Source organism: Cucurbita pepo, chromosome LG17 (genome assembly GCF_002806865.2).
Source record: "Cucurbita pepo subsp. pepo cultivar mu-cu-16 chromosome LG17, ASM280686v2, whole genome shotgun sequence".
NCBI classification, from domain to species: Eukaryota; Viridiplantae; Streptophyta; class Magnoliopsida; order Cucurbitales; family Cucurbitaceae; genus Cucurbita; species Cucurbita pepo.
Window position 1 is genome coordinate 8,272,732 of NC_036654.1, and position 23,727 is coordinate 8,296,458.

Sequence of the window (23,727 nt, forward strand, 5' to 3'; positions counted from 1 at the left end):
GGAATAAACTTAAATTTATTATTTTATTATTATCATTATTTTGTTTATAATATAACTATACTTTTATATATTTGTTTTGATTTTGTTTAATTTCACAATTATTTTTTAAATATTTATGCTCTAAACCACTCCTAAAATTAAAATTTTAAAGCTTCATTAAAATTAAATGATAAATCTTTATTTAATATTTAAAAATAAATAAATAGATATTTTAGAGTTTAGGGTTTAACTTTTATGAATTAAAATTTTATTTTTATTAAAAGAACAAACAAAATTTTGAATAAACTACTCAATCATTCGAAACAATCTAAATATTGTTGATCATGAACGAGAAAAAAATTCATGTTAGATAAATTTATTAAAAAAATTAATGATTTTAAAATTTATCCCCTCAAATTATTTTAAAAAATCTTTAAAGAAATTTCCTTTTCAATATGGTGGGTGAATAGACATAATATCAACACACCAATTGATATCGTTTTTACACATTAATTGTCACATCAATTTTCATCGTAATTATTAGAATACAATTAAAGGGTAAAAACTGACATTTTATATAAATTAATCTACAGTTTACCATTGTTCTAGAGATATTCATGAATTATAATTTATTAAGAAACCATATATTTATTTTTATTAATATTTAAAAATATAAAAATTAAAAATAAATTGATTTAAAAGTGTATAAAAGATTGATATTCAACTCGATACAACTACTAAACTAAGTAAATGCATACACTTTTATTTCTAGAAGAGAATATAAATCCACAAAGTTCTCAACAAATACACAATATTATCTCAAATTCTCCTAAAGACTTACCAGAAGAACAAATTTATAAACAGAATTCAAATTAGCATTGACATAAACTATTAGCCAATCGACGGTATAGCCCCAAAACCGTGTAGCCATGTTCTCCGTCGGATGGATAGATTAAAATCTAGTATTCACTCCGTTTTGCACCAACATTTCCATAACAAAGACGAACACTGATGATTCTATTGATATGATCAGTTCAGGAAAGAGATGAAAGTATATGACTTTATTGAGCATGGCGAAGAGAACCTAGACATGATATGATCTCTCCATTTCGAGCTGGTTGTGTGGAATCATGACACTTAATATGGTAATGACACAGTTGAAAACTTGAGATAGAACATAGGATTTGAACATGATTTGTTCTCTTCGTTTTGAGCTGGTTGTGTGGAATCATGACTCTTAGTATGGTATTGACACGGTTGAAAAACTTGAGGTAGGACATCTCTAGTGTGTTGATAAGTAATAAAACATCGAGGAAGGGGGCGGGGACGGGGACGAGGACGAGGACGAGCTAAGTAATGTAGTGAAGAAAAACTCTAATTCCAAATGAGGGGGTTTTTAAACTGATTTGCCATTGCCTCCTGGAGAAACTTGACAATGGATGTGCGTTCAACTTCTTTCTCCCTTTTGAGTTCTAGATGTCGAACCTGAATTTGCAATGTGATCTATAAGAACAATGCCTTGGTGCAACAATAGATAGTACAGCTAATTGAGTTGCATAAAAATGGTTCATTTGATCATTATAAATAGCTATCCAGATTAACCTGAGCTTAACCCTCCGTCTTAATGACAATGTAATGAAGATTAAACTCTAAATTTCTAAAAAAAACTCATGATTAAGAAGATTCAAGATTAAACCCCATGAATTCACCACACCACATTCTTTCTATAACGGTGTCATCCTAGAGTCTTGTAAGTTCAATTAAAGAAAAAAAGGTTATCAAGTCTTCTAGAAGCTAGAATTTAGAGGTAGGATTTAGAATGACCGTTGGATATGTATTCAAAAATCTCTTTTCTCTAATAACCATTGGATATAAAATCAAGGTCCTTTATAAGAGTGTGGAAACCTCTTCCTAACAGACGTGTTTTAAAAATCTTGAGGGGAAACTCGGAAGGGAAAACTCAAAAAGGATAATATGTGCTAGCGGTGGGCTTGGGCTGTTACAAATGGTATTAGAGCTATACACCGAGCAGTGTACCAGCGAGAACGTTGAACCCCAAAGGGAGTGGACACTGGACAGTGTGCCAACGAGGACGCTGAGCTTCGAAGGGGGGTGGACACTGGGTGGTGTGCTAGCAAGGACACTGGACCCCGAAGGCAAGTGGATTGTGAGATCCCACATCTATTTGAGAGAGCAACGCCAGCAAAGACACTGGGCCCCGAAGGAAGGTGGATTGTGAGATCCCACATCAGTTGGAGAGGGGAACGGAACATTCTTTTTAAGGGTGTGGAAACCTCTCCCTAGCAGACGCGTTTTAAAAACCTTGAGGGAAAACCCGAAAGGGAAAGCCCAAAGAAGACAATATCTACTAGCGATGGGCTTGGACTGTTAGTTGTCGCCTCCTCGAACAATTTCTCCATCATTTGGTACATTTTATAGTATCAAACAATGGAGGAAAGAAAAACTAGTTTACCTTATATGCCTGTTATCTTCCATCATTTAAATTTTCTACCTCTAAAACCCAAAAGCTGCTTTGAGATATTGGAGTTTAGAATAGAAGTCTTACCCTTACTGAACCCTTATTTGATACACCAGAGTCTGTGATAATAACAAGACATTTTATGTCATGCTCGTTAGCATATTCATATTGCTCCGTGAAGCTTGGATCAGGTGTAGGGACAAGCTGAGCCTGATGAAACAAAAAGCACTTCTCAACTTTAACAATTCAATAAACCGTAGATTATCCTAATATATCAATACTTAACCTTAATCTTCTCCTCCCATAGCTCCACAACAAGCTCCATGCGTTCTAACAATAATCCACCTCCTCCTCGCGAACAAACCAGGAAACTGGTGCTCCCCTCATTTCTGCAAAGTTCATAACGGAATAAAATAAGTGAAAGAAAATGCTGAAAAGTTTCAGTCGACCATGATATAAAAGACTTGGCAAAGTAATATAATGACTATAAAGTGCACCGGATGGGTTTCAAATCTAAAGCAGCTTGCTGAATCATAGTCTCTAATGCAATGCTGGTCCCGACTCCACCCGGAGGGGTAGTTTTCTACCAAAGAAAAATGAGTAACATGTCTTAAATTTGAACATTAAAGATCAAATGTAAACGAAACTAAAAGGCATTTCTTGACAAAAAGAAAACAAGACTCGAATCTTTCGATAACATTATAAGAGGTCGAAACGTAAGTACGTCGGATGGCAATGAAATTTAAAGTTAGAAACAAAGAGTGTTGAAAGTCTGTGTTCATTCTCATAGTTTTTCCTCCGTGTCAATATTAACTTTGCTGCACTATGGATGCAGCATATCAATGCAACAGAGATAAAGATAAATGAGGATGACTCACATATGCTCGGCTCCACATTTGCTGCAGCAAATAGTCATAGCGGCCACCAATAGCAACCAGTGTACCTTCAGGATGTGAACCAGGATGATTTTCCTTTGTTAAGTATACCTGGACATGCACTTGCAACTCAGTTTCTGATACTAAAATAGAGCAAAATACTGCTTGACGGATTACACATATACACTTGGAGAACATAAAATCTATAGATTGCTTCGGTCGGATCATGCCCAATTAATACAAAATAGACCATTCGAAAAGCAAACATGTGAGTAGTAACTAATACTTCAGTGCCTAAGAGTGACGCGTTGAGACGAGAGATTCAGCTAATCAGGTGGAAAGATTTCAGAAAAAAGAAAAAGAAAAATAAAAGCAAAATCTCGTTGAAAAGACAAGTTCAGTTATTGGCTTTTTGCACTAAAATCTTCACATAATCAAATTGTAACGGCCCAAGCCCACCGCTAGCAGATATTGTCCTCTTTGGGCTTTCCCTTTCAGGCTTCCCCTCAAGGTTTTTAAAACGTGTTGGCTAGGGAGAGGTTTCCACACCCTTATAAAAAAATGTTTTGTTCTCTCCCTCTCAGCCTCCTCACTAACACATCGCCCAAGCCAATACCATTTGTAATAGCCCAAGCCCACCGCTAGCAGATATTGTCCTCTTTGGGCGTTCCCTTTTGGGCTTCTCTTCAAGGATTTTAAAACATGTCTGCTAGGGAGAGATTTCCACACCCTTATAAAGAATGCTTCATTTTCCTCTCCTACTATGTGGGATCTCACACAAATGGTCTCACAATTTCTTGGCCTAGAGGGTTGAAGGTCTAATAGTTAGCAGAGATGAGAAAGGAAAACTGAAAACATCACAGATTTTAGAATCATGGTCTCAATAGCAACAACACTCAACCAATATATACATACAATTACAGATGTGCACACATATATATGGACATACAACCACACATTTATATGATTTCAAAATAGAACTACAAAGACAACCATCACATTTTCCATGTGGGAAGGAAGGGAAACCTCATACCTGAAAAAAAATATCTCGATGGTAATCCTCCGTTGGTGACATTAAGGCATCTATGTAAACATTTGCTTCAAGCCTCCACACTTTCAAGTAGTTGAAAAGGTCTAACAACTCAACAAGTGCTCTACGCATGGGTTTGTCTGCATTATAGTCTTAGCGAGGTTAAAAAGGATACATTTTTTATCTGAAACTGTAGGAACATAACCAACCAGTTACAACAATACCTGTTGGAAGTGCTCCCCTCAATCTAGGAACTGCCTGATCCACTGCACCACAGAACCTAAAAACTACAGTCTGCAATCTATTTACAACAGCCTGTGCTAATTTGAGTTCCTGTAGTAGAATAGTTTCTCTTAAATATTATATATACACAAGTTCATCATAAATGTTCACGAACCTGATGAAAAACACTTTGATCAAAAAGAAAAAAAATATTTGTCTAGTCTATAGCATTAGTAACTGTAATCCCATTAAATAAGAGAAATAGTTGACTTTCCTATATCTAGTTAGATTTAATTGTCAATATCTAGGGATTATTATATTGGTTGGATTTATTTAGTTACCTAGTATTTACTTAGTATGTGGAATTTATTTAGATTATTTATTGATTTAGATTTAGCAAGTCCTTCCTTATAAAAGGGATATGTAATTCTCTAAAACATAAATAAGAAGTCGAGCTAATTCAGACTTGCAACGTGGTATCAGATCTTTTAAGTTCTGGAAAATCTGATTAGAACCACAACTCTAATCAGAACTCTAACTCAATCAGTGAAGCCTTAATTGCTACTGATAATCTCAAATTTAATTAGAGTATTCATAGCTATTGTCGAATTCATTTGGAGCCTTCATAGCTACCATTGACAAATTTATTCGGAGCCTTCATAGCTACCCTTGACAAATGCATTCGGAGCCTTTCCAGACAAGCATGATATACCATGTATTTTATTTATTCAGTCTTTTTTAAAAATATTTATTTTTTTATGAAAGTAAATAAATATTCAAAATAAAAGACATACAATGAACGCAAACCTGCAACAGTTGGCGCCTTATCACAACCCATTTTGATTTCCTCTCAGAAGACTGAGGACGTAAGGATACCATCATAGAGAGAAGCTGCATTTACAAGAGAGCTTCAGCATGGGCATATGAAAAAATAAAATAAAATAATTAGAAATTATAATAAATAAAATCATTAAGCTACCTCCGCCACTTTATGTCTTTGTTCTGCCTTAACACCAACCCAAGACCAAATAGCATTCAACAGATCTCCATGATTTAAGTGTATGTCACAAGATTCTGAATGAAAAAAATATGAAATAACGTCTACAGTCACCTGAAACATTAGCAAATAACGTGAGGATTTTGTTCATCTACACAAGAATACTTAAAGGCTAGTAAACAGATGTGAAAATGCAAAAAAAAAGAGATAGAGAGAGGGAGAAAAAGAGAGAGAGGGAAGAAGAAGAAGAAGAAGAAGAAGGATTTAAACTTCAAGAACAAGTAATTATTCAACCAAACGTCATTACCTAAACGTGGAAAACTATAATTTCTTTAGTAAAGGACTGACAAAGAAGCCCAAAAGGAAAACTTCTAACTATATCAGACAATATCGTTTTCTTTTTTCAACAGTTCATGTTTTTCATATCTAGATATGTCAAAAAGAGAGATTAACAATAACTTTCTTCTTGTTTCTTATTAAAACTTCAAATCTTCCGAAAAGTTATCAACAATATGAAGCTCAAACTAACTTATTCTAATAAAATTATGAACAAAATTATTATTAAAAAATTAGCATACAACATTCGATGATGTAGTAGGATTAGGACAAATAGGATAAATCCATATTAATCTTTTTAGTTTTCTTTTAGGATTTTAGTTTGCTTTCATTTCTCTACAAATAGAGAAGCCATGTATTCAATAAGTTTTCATTGATAATAAGATTCTTGATAGATTTCTTGGACAGAAACTCTCCTTAGTCACTTGGTATACGTAGTTTAGAACAAGAAACCTACCATTGTGGAAGCCTCCTCCACACCCCATGCTTTGAAATGATGCTTTCATGATACGTGGATTAAATGTTTGGAAGTTATTCAATCCCCATACCCCAATTTGTATTAATTGGTATTCTTTCATACCTTAATTAGTTTGATTCTTTTTTACTTTCTCGCTCCCTTTGGAAATTTGTTTCTTGGGACATGTCTCAATCATGCTTGTCCAAGTCATGTTGCTCATGGCCGCATGTCCGTTCCAAACTGTTTTTTCTTACTTTCATGCTAGTTAGGTCTTTACTATTTTTATTATGTCAATACAAGGGTGTATGACCGTTCACCAAAGTCGTGGTTGTTGCAACCTGAGTACACTATTAAAGCCGTGGTTGTTGCTTATTCGTTTTTAGCCTATAACATTGCTTTCTTTCAAATTGTCTTCAACGCACTTTCTCCTTCACGTTTTTTAAAACATTTCTCTCAAACATGACTCGAGGCTTGATCCCACGTCAAGATTGTCTGCAAAATTCAACTTTCACACAATTGACTTGTTCGCTAGGTAAGCACAAGCCACGTACAATCGTTTTTCTGCTGCCACAAGAGTGCAATTATGACACCAAGCACAAATATGTAATGCAACAAAACATCTATACAAGCCAAACATAAAACCCAGAGAACAGTGTGGGAAGACAAGAAAATAAGTAGTACTTCCTTCTCTTTTTTAGAGTGGCTTCGTTTTTTTCTTTATATATATATATACAAAAATGAAAAGTTCATTTTCTTACTTTTAACAAAACAGTAATACATGCATGCTACAAACAAAAATAATGGGGATTTTAAGAATGAAGCTGCACTGCTAATGTGAGATCTCACATCGGTTGGAGAGGGGAACGAAGCATTTTTTATAAGGATGTGGAAACCTCTCCCTCGCAGACGCGTTTAAAAACCTTGAGGGGAAGCCCGAAAGGGAAAGCCCAAAGAGGACAATATCTGCTAGCAGTGGGCTTGGACTGTTACAAAATGGTATAAGAGCCAGACATCAGGCGGTGTGCCAGCGAGGACGCTAAGCCCTGAAGGGAGGTGGACACCGGGCGGTGTGCTAGCGAGGACACTGGGTCCCAAAGGGGGATGAATTGTGAGATCTCACATCGATTTGAGAGAGAAACGAGTGTCAGCAAGGACACTGGGTCCCGAAGGGGGATGAATTGTGAGATCTCACATCGATTGGAGAGAGAAACGAATGTCAGCGAGGACACTGGGCCCCGAAGGGGGTGAATTGTGAAATCCCACATTAGTTGGAGAGGGGAATGAAACATTCTGTATAAGGGTGTGGAAACCTCCCCCTAACAGATGCGTTTAAAAAAACCTGAAGGGGAAGCCCGAAAGGAAAAGCCCAAAGAGAACAATATATGTTAGCAGTGGGCTTAGGCTTGGACTTAGGCTTGGCTTGGACTTGGACTTGGACTTGGACTTGGACTGTTACAACTAACCTTTCCAAAAACACAACTAAAAAAAGGAAGAAAGGAAGAAAGGAAGGAGAGAAAGGAAGGAAAGAAGAAGGCCGGAATGCGGCCCATTTAGTTTTATCAAAAAGTAACAAATCAGTTCTCAAATGTATTAAAGTAACGGACAGTGTACCTTGATAACCTCTGCCTCAGTCAAAGCCGATGTACCTCCAATGATATCAAAATCACCCTGTTGGAGATGATAAAACGAAGTATATATAACCACAGTAGAGAAATAGAACATTTTAACTGAGAAAAGCATAGATAAGGACATGGAAATAAAACATAAAAAACAAGACCATGAAGCTACCCAACTTTCAAAAAGACTAGGACAGGAGCACAATAAAGACGTGAAATTAAGGGGATTTTATGACAAAGAAAGCTAAAATCCAACATATGTAATTCCCATCGGCAATTTCACAATTGACTCGGCTAGTAGTGAGAATTTTCAATCAATCGGCAATTTTCAACACTCAAAAGAAAAAAGGTGTATCTTATATATTAGGCTGTCCTTTTATTTAGTTTCTTATATATTTCTCACAGTTTCGTATAAATAAATAAAATCCTCCTTCTGGTTAATTTGTTACCAAAAACATAATTCTAACACTAAAAAGCTGAAAACAAATCTCTAACTAATAAATAAAACAAAATCAAAATACTAACTACCAAACACACAAGACATGTAAAAGAGTACCTGAAGGTATCGATTCGGAGGTGAATGTCCAATTGCTCTTCGATAGACACACGCTATATCATACCGTTTAAATGAAGATTTCTATCACAGAAGCAATACAGATCCTATGGTTAGTTACGTAGAGAAGTATTAGTTACATAGAGAAGTATGATGCAATCCTCAAGAATCAATTTCAGAACAATATTTATGGTCACTATGAGACACCTGACACTCCATTTTATCTATTCTTCAAGTTTTCACATGTTTATCTGAAATTACTAATTATGAGATACCTGAAATGAATTAGGTTGTTGCTATGCACCTAATTCATTTCAATACTAACTAATTACCACTCATGAATTGAAACAAAAGCCATAAGAATTGCATTAGGGAAAAAATAAACAAATTAGCTATTTGGCTTAAAGGAAGTAGTTCCATACCACTCAGGAGCAATTAAAAACAAACAAAAAACAAAAACCAAACAGATGCAGCAAGTACCTGACTGGAGACGAGCCAATTAAGAAAAGGTAAACGCAGCTCATGACAGAGCTCAAGTATATCTCCACCATGGCTCAAAAGTTTGACCGTGTTCCTTCAATATTAGTTTGAACAGATCAGCCAACTCTAACATGTAAGAAGCGAGCTAAAAATTTCCTTAAAAAATACTAGCAGTTCAAATTAACCATCAAACCTATTGATTTGCGCAGACCCATCTAACAAATGCATGGGACTTATTGCCAAATGCTTTGCACAATGCAGCCTGAACAACTCCCTTGTGACGTCAATAACATGATCACGAACCTCAGTGCCCAAATCTGTGTACTGGATAGAGGCAGTACCACAATCAAGTTGGTCATCTTTTATCGCTAATGTCTCTTCACTGAAGATAGCATTAACAACTCTATCATATATACTTGAGTCCTCAGATGTTTTCATCGTTCGTAGAATATCTGGACATGAAAGAAAACCAATCAATATTCAAATAAAAGAAACTAAAGAAGTATATTATTTTTCTTTTAGGTTAAATTACGAAGCTTAGCACTTAAATGTCCAGGTTTGTGTCTATTTCATCCATGAACTTTATAAAGTATCTAGGAGATCCTTGAACTTTAAAAATATCTAATTGTTCCTCGAACTATCAATTTTGTGACAAATAGATCATTGACCTATTCCACGTTTTTAGAAATTAACTAATCAATTAGATATAAAAATTGAATTTTAAGTCCAATAAGATCTTAATCCTTTAGTTTTATGTTCAATAGATCCATAAATTTTTAAAAACACCGAATAGGTCAAAAACCTTTTTTTTTAACAAGAAGCGAAATTAAAAGCATGCCGATTTCAATGAATATCATATAACAAAAAATTAGCAAAAGGAATGGAGAGAGAACGCCATGAAGAAGATATTAGCCTAGCATATTCAAAACAATCAAGCAGTGGAAGATACTTGTCTTCGAAAATTCTTTGATTATTTTCCCTCCACAATTCTAGCATAATACCTTTGGTAGCATATTGGTTTATATTTTTTATATTTTCCCTATTTATATTTATTTGTTGTAATTGTTGCAAGTCTAAATTTAGCTTGCTTTTGTCTGTGAAAGAATTACAAAAGTTGTAAGCTTCTCAAGTCCCAAATGAATGGTTAAATTAAGTCAGTTTCTTTGCTCAACAACTCCATGAACCACCATCGTCTTTTGTCGACCCCAATGCCTCAAGCTTCCTAGCACAAGCTGGGGAACGACCAAAATCATATCCATAATCATAGAAGAGTTGGATGCTGATAGTAGTAAGTTCTGATAACTCTGCTATAAACTGCTAAAGACAGATTGTTAGAGGCTGCTATGTGAGTTAGCCTTAGCTAAATTTTTTATGGTTCCTTTAGCTTTAGGCTTGAATAAATTTAAGGTCCTTTTTTAACAAGAAACAAAACTTTTCATTGATATAGTGAAAAGAGACTAATGCTAAAAAAATATCAAGTTGATACATCATTATTCTCCAACCTAAACTTGTCAAGTTGATCAATTTTCATCGTAAACTATTTGAGGTCATACTTGAGTATACACCAAAGAGTTCAGAATGCATAATAAACAACTTACTGTCTAACAACTGATACTCCATTCTTGGAGGAAAGGCATGCTGGAGGAGTTCCAAGGCTGAAGGACGCTCAGATGGACTCTGCGACATTAAACGTCGTAACAAGGATGCTTGTTCAGGAAATTCAGCAACCCAAGTGGTTGGAAGCTCTCCTTTCTGCTTCAAATCAGATAGAACAAGGTGCCTCTCCATCGCAGTACCAAAAGGGTGCCAGAGTTCAAAAAACACAATCCCTAAGCTGTACATATCAGCCTGTAATCCACAACGACTCAATATCACCCAACTAGACCCAGCTACATGAAAATATAATTGCCAGCAGATTCAAGCCAAACCCTATCCAAAGTGAACTCAAGAAGAAACTTACTTTTTCATCAATCTTGGGCCATCCTTGTTCAATTTCAGGTGCTGTGTAAAAGTAGGTCCCAACTTGACCAGTACCATCAATTGAAACTCCAGTTGTATCTAGAGGAACGCCTACATCCTGATCTAATTGCTCCAGCTTTAAGAACTTAGCTGCAAAAAAACAGGTGCAAGAGTAATTAGGAACTGCGTCTAATTTTACTTTGAAATTTGTCCAATCAACATGATATTTTTTTTATTGTTCACCATCAACAATTCCAACTTCCCACCCAAAAGACAAGAATGATAAGTCTTCTCAAGAATCTGAATATGTCCCAAGCAGGCCTTTATGCATATGGGGCCATGTCAATTTTCTAACAGAAGAGTCTCACGAGGAAAAAGTAAGTCGCAATCAGAAAAAAGAAAAGAAAAAAAAAAAAAATTGAACAAGAGACAAACTTTTTACTAATATAATGAAAAGAGACTAATGCTTAAAAATACAAACTCCAACAAGAAAGTGAAAGCTCACAATCCGAAAATATAAGTGTAGAAAGCTGACATTGCATGAAAGGATATAAATCATACCAAGACCAAAATCCCCGATTTTGATATCATTACGGGCATCAAAGAAAATGTTACTTGGAGTTAAATCCCGATGAATGATCCCTTGTCCATGTATATGTGCCAGACCTTCCACTATTTGATGGAATAAATGCCATGCCAATTCTTTATCAAAATGTGTATATGATTCAAAATCCTGACGAAGAGTCCTTCATACAATAAAAAGGAGAGAGACAATAGTGTGAACACATAATTCATGCCAGAAAATCCATTTTGCATAATCCAACAAATAGTTTTTTACTAACTATACAGTGAGTACAGTAACAACAAGAGAAATGAAGCAAGCAAGAGACTTCAATCATTAAAGAACAAAACTTATGAAGTAAAGTAGGTCAAAATTTACTTTTATGTCAACCTTTTGAGCCTCAATCATATTGAGCTTATTATGAGTTGAATTGAAAACTCCACATATTCTGAAAGAAAAACTGCTGGTCCAGGTCCATTGTATAGTTGATGCAAAAGAAGAAGTTGCAAAAATTTAAGAAAATTTCTACCTGGGACAATATTCCATTTGGATATAGAGATATGTTGATTCCAGCTTATTCTCATGATCCAGTGTATCTGTTGCACTTGCACCTTTATAGCTGAAAGTAGAACTCAATGGAGTCGTGGAACCCCAAGCGGCCTCTCCATAGGAATCAGAAACACCAGCTTCAGACCACGCCTGAAAGGTTTCACTAATTTTATACATCTAATGACTGGATGGTTTTTTCTACTTCAGAAATCACTCTAGGGAGGATGCCCTTTCAACTGATTAAGATGTAAAGTACATAGTTTATCATGGAAAACCTTTTCTAGCCTATTAATGAAGAATAAAAATCAAATACTCCTGTGGCATTAATAATTTAGTATTTAACTCTGTACTCTAGCACACAATGGCATGCCATCTAAAGATACCTTTTATGCTAAACACTTCTTCAAATAGATTAAACACACTATTTACAAATGGTGTGATACTCTCCAAGCAAGCAAAATGAATTTCAAAACGAAGAGGAAGCACTAAATATAGTCTCAAGCCACTTCTTGTATTATGAAAAGAAACTATTAGAACGCCCATTACCTGATAATATCGAACAACATGTTGATGTTGCAAACGGGAAAGAGTGGCCACCTCCCTAATACCCCAACAAAATAAAAGCATAAGCATACTTCATAAGTATCAAACTTGGAAACTGTGAATAAAATATGAAAAGAAAAATAAATGCAACATTTGTATTGTGTAACCAAATTCTGTAAAAAAAAAAAAAAATAGTAATATGCAAGGTTCTTCCTTGTATAGTTCCAAGCTAAGATGGTGACAGCTTTAACATAGTAAGAGAAGACCACTCTAGCCTATATCTACCTATCGCAACATCAAAGAATATAGAGTTACCAATTTGTTTCATTGGGTGCCACCTCCCTCACAATTATATGAGAATTAACAAGCTCAGAAAGAGCTCAACTAGAACATGAATGATGAGCCCACCCTCCTCCCCAGACATCAACTTTAAAAGCTGAAGAGGTTGAATGACAGGATGACTAAGGCAAGCATAACTACGTCACAGCTAACCTGAAGACTACCTACTCGTAAGTACAAGAGGAGAGTGGCAGATTCCCAGCAGTTGGATTTCCACGAAAGTGGGTCTAGTGATGATCAACATATGAAAAGCCAGGTTTCCAGGATGATCGATACAGATGTTGCAACTTGCAACCAGAAAAATAAAAGAAGTTGGCACTTGAAGAGTTTTAAAAAAATAAGCTTCAACATCATCAAGCTACCCAACAACTTGAACATCCTATTATACACTATATAGTCTAATCAATGTTTTTGGTTGGCTCTTTTAATTTTTTTTAAATAAAAGGGAGAATAAATGCAATAAAGAAACTAAACTTAAGACGGATGTATATTCTCTAAATCTGAGCCATTGTACGTCTACAGTTAAATGGAACTGGCTTTGAAGCTAACACGTAAACTGTGAGTTTGTTTGGTTGGTTTCTGTGATCTGTGATAATTTCCCTGTATTTTTAGATAAAGACTGAATGGCCTGATGAATGTAATAATTTTGTTTCTTGAACAATAAATTTCTTTGTAAAGAGACTTCAGGCACTAATAAGATCGCAATTAATTCCCTACTTTTGTAATTAACCTTGATTAACTTCTAAATGAAGTGAAGTTTCGGGTTTCTTTTACATTGTGTTTAGCCTTAATATGATTACACAGTAGCGCTTTTGTGTGATTTTATAAACCAGCATTGTTATACATTTTGAAACAATTATACCTTAGGATGCGGTCATCGACAGGCAATATTTTGTCCTTGAGGCGAATTTTTTTCACAGCATATTGTCGTCCATCTAGTTTGTTTTTGCATAATACTACATGTCCAAAACCACCATGACCTGTAACTCAAAATAGAGCCAATAAGAAAAATACCAGGCTTGATTAAGAAAAAAGGTGCATACTAAAATTGAAGAAAATTGACAACAATGAATCACCAAAAATGATGGTTTCATCCACCAACAATCGAAAAAACCTTATAAAAGAGATTATAATAAAGAACTTTTACCGTATACAAAATATTGTTGGTGATGGTTCTTGGTTTTCTTCGGAAGATTTAAAGTAGCTAACGTTTTCAATGTTTGGTGAAGACCTTATTCATAGCTTCATTCAATTGCAAGAGGAGAGTGGCAGATTCCCAGCAGACAAATTTTTTGAAAAAGTTTTTTTGTTTGTTCTTAAAATATTTATTTATTTTAATGACTAATCTCTATTTGGTTGTGTTTGTTGTTTGTATTTTTTCTTTTTCACTCCCTCCACGAGTTTGCAGCCCTTGAACAGTTGTTCTTTTTTTCATTATATCAATGAAAAATTGTTTCTTGTTAAAAGAGAAGTTATTAACATGTCGTCCACATCAACACACACACATCCTCCATTCCCTTTATTAAGTTGCCTTGCAGAAAATTAAAATTTAGAAGGATAAACAGAAATTTATAAACTTCAACATCTCATATTCTAAGAAAAACTAAAGGTACCACCACACATCAAAGAGAAACCATCAACATTATTACAAACGGAACATGCACATGTGCAAAACGCCAAAACACATTACCAAGGGGCTTTAGCTCCTCAAAATCATTAAGATATCGAGAACTCAGTTGAGAAGATGTTGGCCCACCAAAATCAGAGGGATTCCAAAACTCGGAGAAACTAGTAGCATTCTAAGTAAAATAAAAATTGAAAAAAAAGGGTAAGAGTGCAATTCCAAGAAAGAACAGAGAGGCAGAAGCACGAAAGTTATTAAAATATGAAGAATGACGAAGTACCATCTCTTCCTGGAAAGCAGACTCAAATTTTTTATGGAACGTGGAAGACGGTTTAGAGGCTAAATCCAGAGCCACTTTTGACAGGATCTGTTGATCAAATAGATAAAGATAAGGATTGGTAAAGGACACGGGTGAGGAATAATTATTGGACATACCCCCGAGTTGTAAAGTTCAGACGCCAATTTTGGCAGAGCATCAGCCAATGGTCCTTTAGGGGCACATGCAAGATGGAGCAGATGAACCTAATAAAATAAAATTCAAAACCATTGACACGTGGGATTTAAGTTAAAAACAAAGTATAGAATATCAGCACAAAATCAAAGATAGCGATAAAAGAACTACCATCATTATATCCCTATCAGTAGTTTGGGACTCTTGTTCCTTATTCATGGAAGCAAAGGACCATTCTGAAGGCTCACTTTCAGATCCATGGTCATCATCTTCAGCAGCACGGTCTACAATAATAGAATCCTGTGCAAGTATAAGGACTTCATGCTGAGGTCGACATGCAAAAATCACATTAAGCATACATAAACTATCAACCATACATCAACATCTACAATGAAAAAAATGTGTGCATGAGAAGTCAATTATTTATCTTTTCTTACTCTTAGTTGTTTCTACTTCATTTTAAAATGAAGGTTTAATCACTTGGATGACTATAATAAATATACTTTAGGAAGCTATTGCCTCTGTCTTCCCACATTTTCTCCTTTAATTAGGTGTTCTGTTGGGTCAAGTCTGAGTGTTAACTTCTGAGAGGATTGTTGGGTGGGTGATAAACTACTCCGTGAGTTGTTACCACAGTTATATAATATCTTGAGCAAGAAGTTGCACTACATAGCTTCCAATTTCCCTTCCACTGATCCATCCTTGTCATTGTATTTGGGTTTCTGCTTCCCCACTTTGATAGCGAGGCGTTAGACATGGTGAATTTTCTTTTTATTCCTTTGGATAAGCATGTGAGTCATGGGAGAAACGACTTCGGATTTTGGACCCGGACACTATGAGGGGCATCTCTTGTAGTTCTTTTTTAATTTGTTGGTTGACCCTTCGCCATATGGCACAACCTTTGCTTCCTCCTCGCTCTAGAAAATTAAATATGAAGGTAAAAAGAATCATGTGGCAACTTTTACATGGGAGAGTCAACACTTTGAATTGTGTTCAGAAACATTCTTCTTTGGTGTTTTTCCCACAATGGTATGTTCTGGGTAGATGAAAGGCAGAGGATCTCCAACACTTATTGTGGGGTTGTCAGTTTGATCAGTCTTTTTGGCCACAGTGGTTGAAGTTGTTTGGGTTATGTTTGACTTGGAATAGAGATTGGTAGACTATGGTGGGGGAGGTGCTTCTAAGCTCGATCTTTCATGAGAAAGGCAAAGTCTAGCACCATACTAGCTTCTCTGCCATTCTGTGAAGTATTTGGCTTAAGCGTCATAATAGAATTTTTAGGGAGGTGGAGAGGTGGCAAAACTTAATGCGTGTTTGTGGGCTTCAATCACTAAGTACTTTTGTAATTATGATATTGATTTGATTTTGTCGGATTAGAATTCGTTTCTATAGCTAGTTCTAGGACTCCCCTTTTTTGGCTTGTTTTTTGTATGCCCTTGTTTTTCTTTCTTTTTACTCAATGAAGCTTGATTTCTCACTAAACAAAATAATAAAAGATACTTAGGGAGCATGGGCACAAAATTTTGAGCAAAGTGCCATGTCCACATGTATCGAACACATAAAGATATGTGATTTGAACCATCAAACCTTTTTATATTCTTCAAAATCTTAAACATATTAGATGGGATCACATCACACATGAAGGACACAATCTACATTAAATAAAACTTCCCTACTTAAAAGACACAACAAACATCTAGTATAGTAAACCACGTCCAACAATGCTTACCTGCTTCTCATCTTCAGTAACATCTCCCGCCTTCTGTACAATTAAGGATCTTCTTGAATGAGATGAAGTTATGCTATGACTCTCATCTTCACTTTCTTCCTCGAGGGTACCTAGGTTAAAGGAAGGAGACAATAATTCACCTCGCTTTGAATTTTGCTTAGTCAATAAGTTTTGAACTTTATCAAGGTTCTTTTCTTGGACAGTTCCTAGTTTCAAGCTATCAGCAAGAGGTTGGGCTTGGGAATAGGGCTTCTCATCCATGTCAAAGCTCCAGCTCCACAACTCCCCAGAACCACTGAAGAGGTCTATATAGCCATGAACATAAGGTCCTTTCTCATTTGAAGTTACTTTGTCTGGAAGCAATTGAGAATTGTTATCTGTATTAGAACAGGCAACCTTGCACAATAAGTAGAAAATCACCATCAGCAGACATCAAAACATAAGAAGAAAAAATAAAGATAAAAAAAATGCACTTGAATATACATAAAATAAGCACTCCAGTATCTTCGTGTAACCCCCTCCACTAGAAGGAACAGTGTGACACTAGCTCCTGTTTATTAGGTTACTGGTGAGGTTCTTTGGGTAGGGTAATGTATTTAAAGTTGAAAGATTTTTTTCGTTTTCTACAGGTTTCGAAGATTCGGTGGCTCAGTAACTGAGCATTCTGTTGAGGATTAGCCAACTCCTATTGAGTTTTTTTCTTTTTCGTTTTTTTTATTTTTATTTTTTTAAATAAGAAACAAAACATTTCATTAAGTGATTGACAAGACTAATGCTCGAAGATACAAACTCCAAAAGGGAGTGTAAAACAAAAGAGAGCATGGAAACAAATGAATAATCAAAAAGTAGTCTACAAAGGACATATAAAGACATTCCAAATGAGATAAATATCCTGAAGCAAAAACCCAACAGAACTCTTTGATAGAGAACACCAGGAAGAGGTCCATAGTTTCTTTTAAAGTGCCTTCAAACCTAAGAAATAGGGAGATTATTTCCTCTTGCTGACACACGTGGCTTCCATTTTTATAACTATTAGATGCATAAGAAGAGATTCAAAAATATTTTTAACCCTATACCTAACAGTTATTGTATATGAGTGGAGATGTAGAATGATAGAAGGGGTTATTACTAAGCTTAATATTCTGAAAGTATGTCACAAGGTGCGCTATCCTTCCTAGATAATATCCTTAGAGTCCTTTCGCACAGTTGGAGAAGATGGATTAAAGGCTACATCTCCAGCATAAACATCTGTTTCGTTTTTCTTTTCTTTCCTTTTTTTTGTTTCTCTTGACATGCAACCTGAAGAGAAGTATTGAAAAAATACCGACTGGCAATTGGCGATGGAATGATCGGCGAATGGCAACAAGCAACAAACAAAGGGACAATGACTAACAACAGAAAGTGATGGCGGCTGACAGGGAGGGTTGAACAAGGATAAAGAGAAGAAAAAGGGAAAGAAAAAAAAAAGTTACCGCAAATGAAGTTTAACACTTATCAGCATTATTTATTAAAATCCAATGATCAGGAAAAAGATAATATTGAAGTGGAATTTTAAAGAAATTATTGATTTAAGTATATCCTATTTTTATTGATATTTGAGAATAACTTACTGATTCATTCGATTGTCCTATAGTTACTATTTCTGACAAGAACTCCTGAGCAGCCTCGGCCAAATTGAAAATCATTATCCTTCCATCTCGAGCGTTATAACTCGCCTGTAAAATGGAAACAATTCTTATCTTGTTATGAAGATTTAAAGACATGGAAAACCATAAATTTCAAGTGTACCTATTAACAAAGAACAATAGCAAAGAAAACAATACCCACTACTGCATAAAATCTCTATTCTAAGTCAAAACAATACCCAAATGACTGCAAACACCTCGCCCACAAAGACTAAGCAAATTGACAACCCCATACTGACTGATGGAGATCCTCTTCCTAACTCCTACAAAGAACACGCCACTGCGAGAACAACACCAAAAAGGAATGTCATTGAACACGGTCCAAAGTGTGACTCTCCCATGTAAAATTTTCCATACATAAAGTTTCACCTTCCTAGGGATTCTAACCTTTGAGAGCAAGGAGAAACCAAAGGTTGTAAGGGGTGGGGAAGGACAACCAACAAATGGGTAAAAAAAAATAACTACACAAAAGCCCCTTGAAGCATTAGGTGTCCAAAACCTAAAGTTTCTTCTCCCATGAATCACAAATTTATCCCAAGCTTATCCTGAAGAATGGGAAAATCCCCCCCAAGCATATTACCTCTCTATTAGAACGAGCATCATGAAAGCCCAAAGTATTGACGAGAAAGGATCAGAAGAAGGTAAAATGGAAGCCACATAATGCAGCTTCTTACTTAAGATATGATATAAATGTGGGAACAACCCACAAAGGGGTTAATTACCCAACCAACAATCCTCCAAGAAATGAACACTTATTCCATCCCAAACAGAACATCTAAAAAACAAAGGAGAAAAAGAGGGGAAACTAAAGGCAACGGCTTTCCCAGAGAGATCAAAGGGGAAATTTCTCGAAATCGTAGGCCAATGGCCCTAATGGATGAAGAAATTTACGGAGGCTTGAGAGCAACAGATAGGAATATCATCTAGTTTGGTATCCTGTTTTTTCTCCACTGCTTCAGATAAACAAAGTCCTTCCTTATCAGAATTCTGAAATAATGTATCAAAGGCTGCTACATATGAACCTGCAATACGGCTGAAAATCCACTTCCACGCTGCTCAAACTAATTTGCGAATCATCATCAGAACCAAAAACACCATGGGAAAATACTGATTTAGAAGATGAATGATCTTTGGAAGAATGAATAATTCCATTAGAAAGATTAGTTCCAACCAAATCAGTATTGCTATAATCAATTAATAAAGACTGAGGGTTAACATTTGGTCTACCATCTTGATTAGATCGAGGACCTTCCACCTATTATTCCTTACAATCCAAATGTTCCATAAAATACGTGCAAACTCTAGCAAGCAACAAAAAAGCACTCCATTTCACAAAAGAGTGGATGGAGAAGTAGCTCCTCGACCATGAGACATTACATCCTTTAGGTGGGCCTCAATGAAAATTGAATGCCTCAAAGAAGCAACTCCAAAATCCCAACTCTACAAAAGGTGGCTAAGATCCTCAGTCACACTTAGTCAGAGGACGTAACACTGCAACCCTATTAGAACAGGTGATTTCCTCATAACACAATCCAAGTTATTAATTCTTCCGTGAAGGACCTACTGCACAAAGAATTTAACTTTATGGGACTTTTAACCTCCCACCAAGAGAAAAGAATCATGCAACTACAAGGGGAGGTATTCATCGGATAATAGTAAAAGGAACCGCCAGAAAACCCTTTGAAAGTGCTAAAACCTCAAAGATGAATATCCCTTTCCCTAGGCTAGCAGAAAACCACATCATCAAGGATAAAAGAGTTATAATATATCTTGTTTCTCTATCAGAAAAAGGACAACATGACCTAATAGAAAGATATGATGTACTTCCAAATATAGGAATGACAGAAGCCACCAAATGCCTCCTCAGAGAAGATAGATGATATAATCGAGAAAATAAAAGAGCAGAGGAGTCTACTTCCCAATCACTTCTTCTCCCAAAAGTATATATCCATCCTATCACCAACCGAACACTAAACAAATTGAGATAAACATAGGAACCCAATGGAGATATCTTTCCATGGAATTGTAGGATTGCTTTTCAGAACCCCGCCCGAGATTCACTAAAAAGGATGGGCCCATGCATTCCCATAATGATCTTATGTCATAAGGTGTCAAATTCATCATGAGGACAACACCACAACCATTTAGCCAAGAGAGCGAGGGCCTTAAATTACCTATGCCTAATCCCCCAAAATCCAATGGCTTGGTCATTGAGTCCCACCTTACTAAATGAGAACCCTTCCTCTCGTCAACTCCTTCCCATAAGAAGTCCCTCCTCAACTTCTACACAGTCTTACAGACCAAACATTGGACCCTAGGCCTAAATAGGGAAAGAAAAGTTCGTTGCCATAATAACTACTTAAATACTTTTCATAATCACCAATTAAAAATTTAATGGTTTTCCTTTTAAAAAAATAGGAGGGAGTAGTTAAAATTTGATTAGTACAATTATTGAAATAAATGTCACATCTACATAAGTACTTTTTTAAAAAAAATTAGAAAATAAACAGGTACATTTTTCATCAAATAATGATTAGCCCGTACCTGTTCATGAAGTAGAGAAAGCAACTTTTCAGTGTCACCTTTTGCCAAACCTTTCTCCGGGGTTATAAGCAACTTTGGACATTTGTATGGGTATCCTGGCAAGTATCTAACTAATAACAAGAAGAAATACAGATATAACTTGGCAACTCAACTAAAAGGAAAACAGAAAAAAAAAAAAAAAAAAAAAAAAAAATTGAAAACAACATACTTCACCGAAAGAAAAGCAGATACATCTAGATCCTCAAACCCCATGTCATTTGAATATGGCCTGATTTCCAAAAGAAAAACAAAAAAAAAGCTCACGTCTACAATATTTTAATTCATTGGTATGATAGGTATAGTAGAAAATAACACATACCTAAGCTTGATGGTAACTTGAGGAGATGGGCCAGAGACAACTTTGCAGTCTTCTTGAAATATCCCACACCTAAAAAAAATATCGTAGATTTTGATTTGTCATTTTCTTTATTTTGAAACTTCGTCTGCTTCACATTGGTGGAGGATACTTGACCTCTAGAAACCTTTTTTCTTTCATTGAGAAACACAAAAGAAAACCAAAAAGAAAAACATACAAAAAGACAATCGAAATTAAGGAGCCACAACTACTACCTATACAAAATAGGCTCGAATCTAAAAGAATAAGATCTAGCAAATAATTATAGAACTCTTTGGTAATTAGGAACTTTTTAAATTTCAAGGATGAAAAAAAATAATTTTATCGATAAGTTCAACCAGTGAGAGCTTTAGGGATTTGATTATTTTTAATGATTTGTCTTGGTGTAAATGTTTATACCCTTTTAAAGAGCATAGTCTTTCTACTTTATTTTGTAATTTGTGAACTTTTTTGTAATCCACCTTTTGTGGTCACTCCATTGATCAATGAAATTATTAGTTTCTTACTCTATCAATACAGAACCAAAAGAATAACAAATCTCTTTAGTCATAACGGATTCCCTTAAAAAAAGAAGAAGAAGAGGAAAGAAGGAGAGAAATATCATAGAGACAACTTCATAAGAACAGCCAAAGGCTGCTTGCATTGCAAAATGGACAACCAAATGAAACTTAAAGCTTCCTCCAAAGAGTTGGAGAGAACGAATCTAGAAACAAAACGGCATAACCTTAAAGAGGTTCCTTGCACATCACACACCACCTTGGAAAGATTTTTGTTCTTTAAAGAGAATCATGACCACTAACTTCCTCCTTGAAAAAGGGATCGAATGAGCAGTTTGACATTCTTGAACTACAACTTTTCCAAAGGAAGAACTAAAGAGCTGTTTTATAGAATTGCTCAACATATCAATTACAAGTATGCACCCATTGCAATCACCTCCTACCTAGAAAAGATGTTGGACTTAATGTGTGTAGCACTTTTGTCAACTTTGCAAAGCAATACTTTCCTATTGTAATCCTTTGGACCTCGACCAAAACCATAGTTACATCTAATCTTCCAAAAGGGTGGATGTTCATAAGGATAGTTAGCAGATCTTCCAAGGCATCCATCCACCAACCAGACCATCGTTTGATGATCCGACGTACATTTGTAGGGGTTAAAAGGAATTCCTTTTCCTACTCTTTTTTATCTCCATTGATGATAAAGACTTTGTTTTCTACCCTACACTAGCATTGTAGTTTAGGTTCAAAATGATGGAATATGGGAGGTAATTCAATGCCAACCAAATAGATGTAAATTGGATCCAACCGGTTGTAATTTATCATATACGATTGGTTTCGAACGAACTGAATTTAATAAGGTTACAAAAAGTAACAATCAATCAGTTACAAGTACTTACAATGCAGTGAGCTCTTCTGAGATAAGCTCGCTCTCTTCGCCACTGAACGAATGATCTTTCTGTGGCGTCCTTCCCTTGCTTCTCTTCCCACCCCCTCCCCCACCACGCCGCTTCTTCTTCGAACTATGCCCCATTTTCAAAGCCAAACAAAAAAAATCAACCCCCCAACCTCACATTCACAACCTCACGACGCCAAATATTCGTGACCACGAAGAATCCATCTTCCATTTCACATCGAACTCTCTCGCAGTCGCATGGAACTAGTCCAACATTCAATGAAAAAACACAGTCAAAAGCCATTCAATACATAGCAATAACAATCTGAAACAACGTTTCAGCTGATTCCAGGCAAGGAAATTACCTCAAAATTGAAAAACCGAAGCTCTGAGGCGTTTTAGGACACTCGTGAATGAAGCAGCCAAAACACGCGGAACAGCGCGAAACAGCAGTCAGAGCAAATTGAAGTAAAAAACAATGGAATCAAACGGAGCTTTCTGGACAAATCTGAGATGGTGGAGCAGCTGAATTTGATTCTCTGATACAATTCCAAAGTCTGAATTCGATTCCCCTGGAAGTCTCTGTCGTCACGTTCATGAACAGAGGGTTGTGGGCACCCGCGAGTCATGCGTCTTCAAAGGCCATCGGCGGCGCCAAAAAAAAAATAAACGAAAAAATAATTAAATAACACAATTTTCTAAATTTTAATAAAAATTGGTCTATTTTTGCAATACAGTGAGGATTAGTTCTCTGAAATTATATTTACTGCCATTTTTAAGAATAATTTAAATATCCAGCTGTATAAAAATGTGCCGTCTTTTTATTACCGCCAATTAACGGTAATAAAAGTCGTATCAACGGTAATAAAAACGTTACATCGAAGAATAAAGTAAACTGGTAAATATTCGTTGAATTATGTTCTTTTTATAAC

The 23,727-nt window shown here is 35.7% G+C and overlaps 1 protein-coding gene across 2 annotated transcripts; it reads right to left on the bottom strand.

Moving 5' to 3' along the window:
* Positions 1 to 714: 714 nt before the first annotated feature.
* On the bottom strand, positions 715 to 23,455 carry LOC111778614 (eIF-2-alpha kinase GCN2). 2 transcript variants are annotated; one of them, XM_023658542.1, is made up of 30 exons: positions 23,161 to 23,455; positions 22,800 to 23,059; positions 21,368 to 21,436; positions 21,218 to 21,277; positions 21,010 to 21,115; positions 18,391 to 18,495; positions 16,781 to 17,176; positions 15,223 to 15,351; positions 15,036 to 15,122; positions 14,881 to 14,967; positions 14,667 to 14,775; positions 13,839 to 13,956; positions 12,641 to 12,695; positions 12,075 to 12,244; positions 11,545 to 11,729; positions 10,985 to 11,133; positions 10,623 to 10,872; positions 9,218 to 9,476; positions 9,025 to 9,118; positions 8,548 to 8,628; positions 7,987 to 8,043; positions 5,565 to 5,696; positions 5,393 to 5,476; positions 4,588 to 4,696; positions 4,367 to 4,503; positions 3,337 to 3,444; positions 2,956 to 3,041; positions 2,745 to 2,847; positions 2,546 to 2,668; positions 715 to 1,464 (listed from the first exon to the last, which is right to left on the bottom strand). In XM_023658542.1, exons 2-30 carry the CDS (start codon positions 22,931 to 22,933, stop codon positions 1,354 to 1,356), a joined length of 3,693 nt encoding a protein of 1,230 aa, XP_023514310.1. In that variant the 5' UTR covers positions 22,934 to 23,059; positions 23,161 to 23,455; the 3' UTR covers positions 715 to 1,353. The 2 variants fall into 2 exon arrangements, with proteins under 2 accessions (XP_023514310.1, XP_023514311.1); XM_023658543.1 differs by lacking the exons at positions 22,800 to 23,059; positions 23,161 to 23,455 and having other exon boundaries at positions 718 to 1,464; positions 21,010 to 21,119.
* Positions 23,456 to 23,727: the final 272 nt, after the last annotated feature.

Bases quoted from the DNA above. Each gene is read 5' to 3' on its own strand.
- LOC111778614 (XM_023658542.1), bottom strand. From the start codon at position 22,933: ATGGGGCATAGTTCGAAGAAGAAGCGGCGTGGTGGGGGAGGGGGTGGG. The intron at 14,776-14,880 runs GTACTTCGTCAT...TATTTTACTTAG, and splicing joins CTGCTTTCCAGGAAGAGATG to AATGCTACTAGTTTCTCCGA. The intron at 12,245-12,640 runs GTAATGGGCGTT...GAAACCTTTCAG, and splicing joins ATGTTGTTCGATATTATCAG to GCGTGGTCTGAAGCTGGTGT.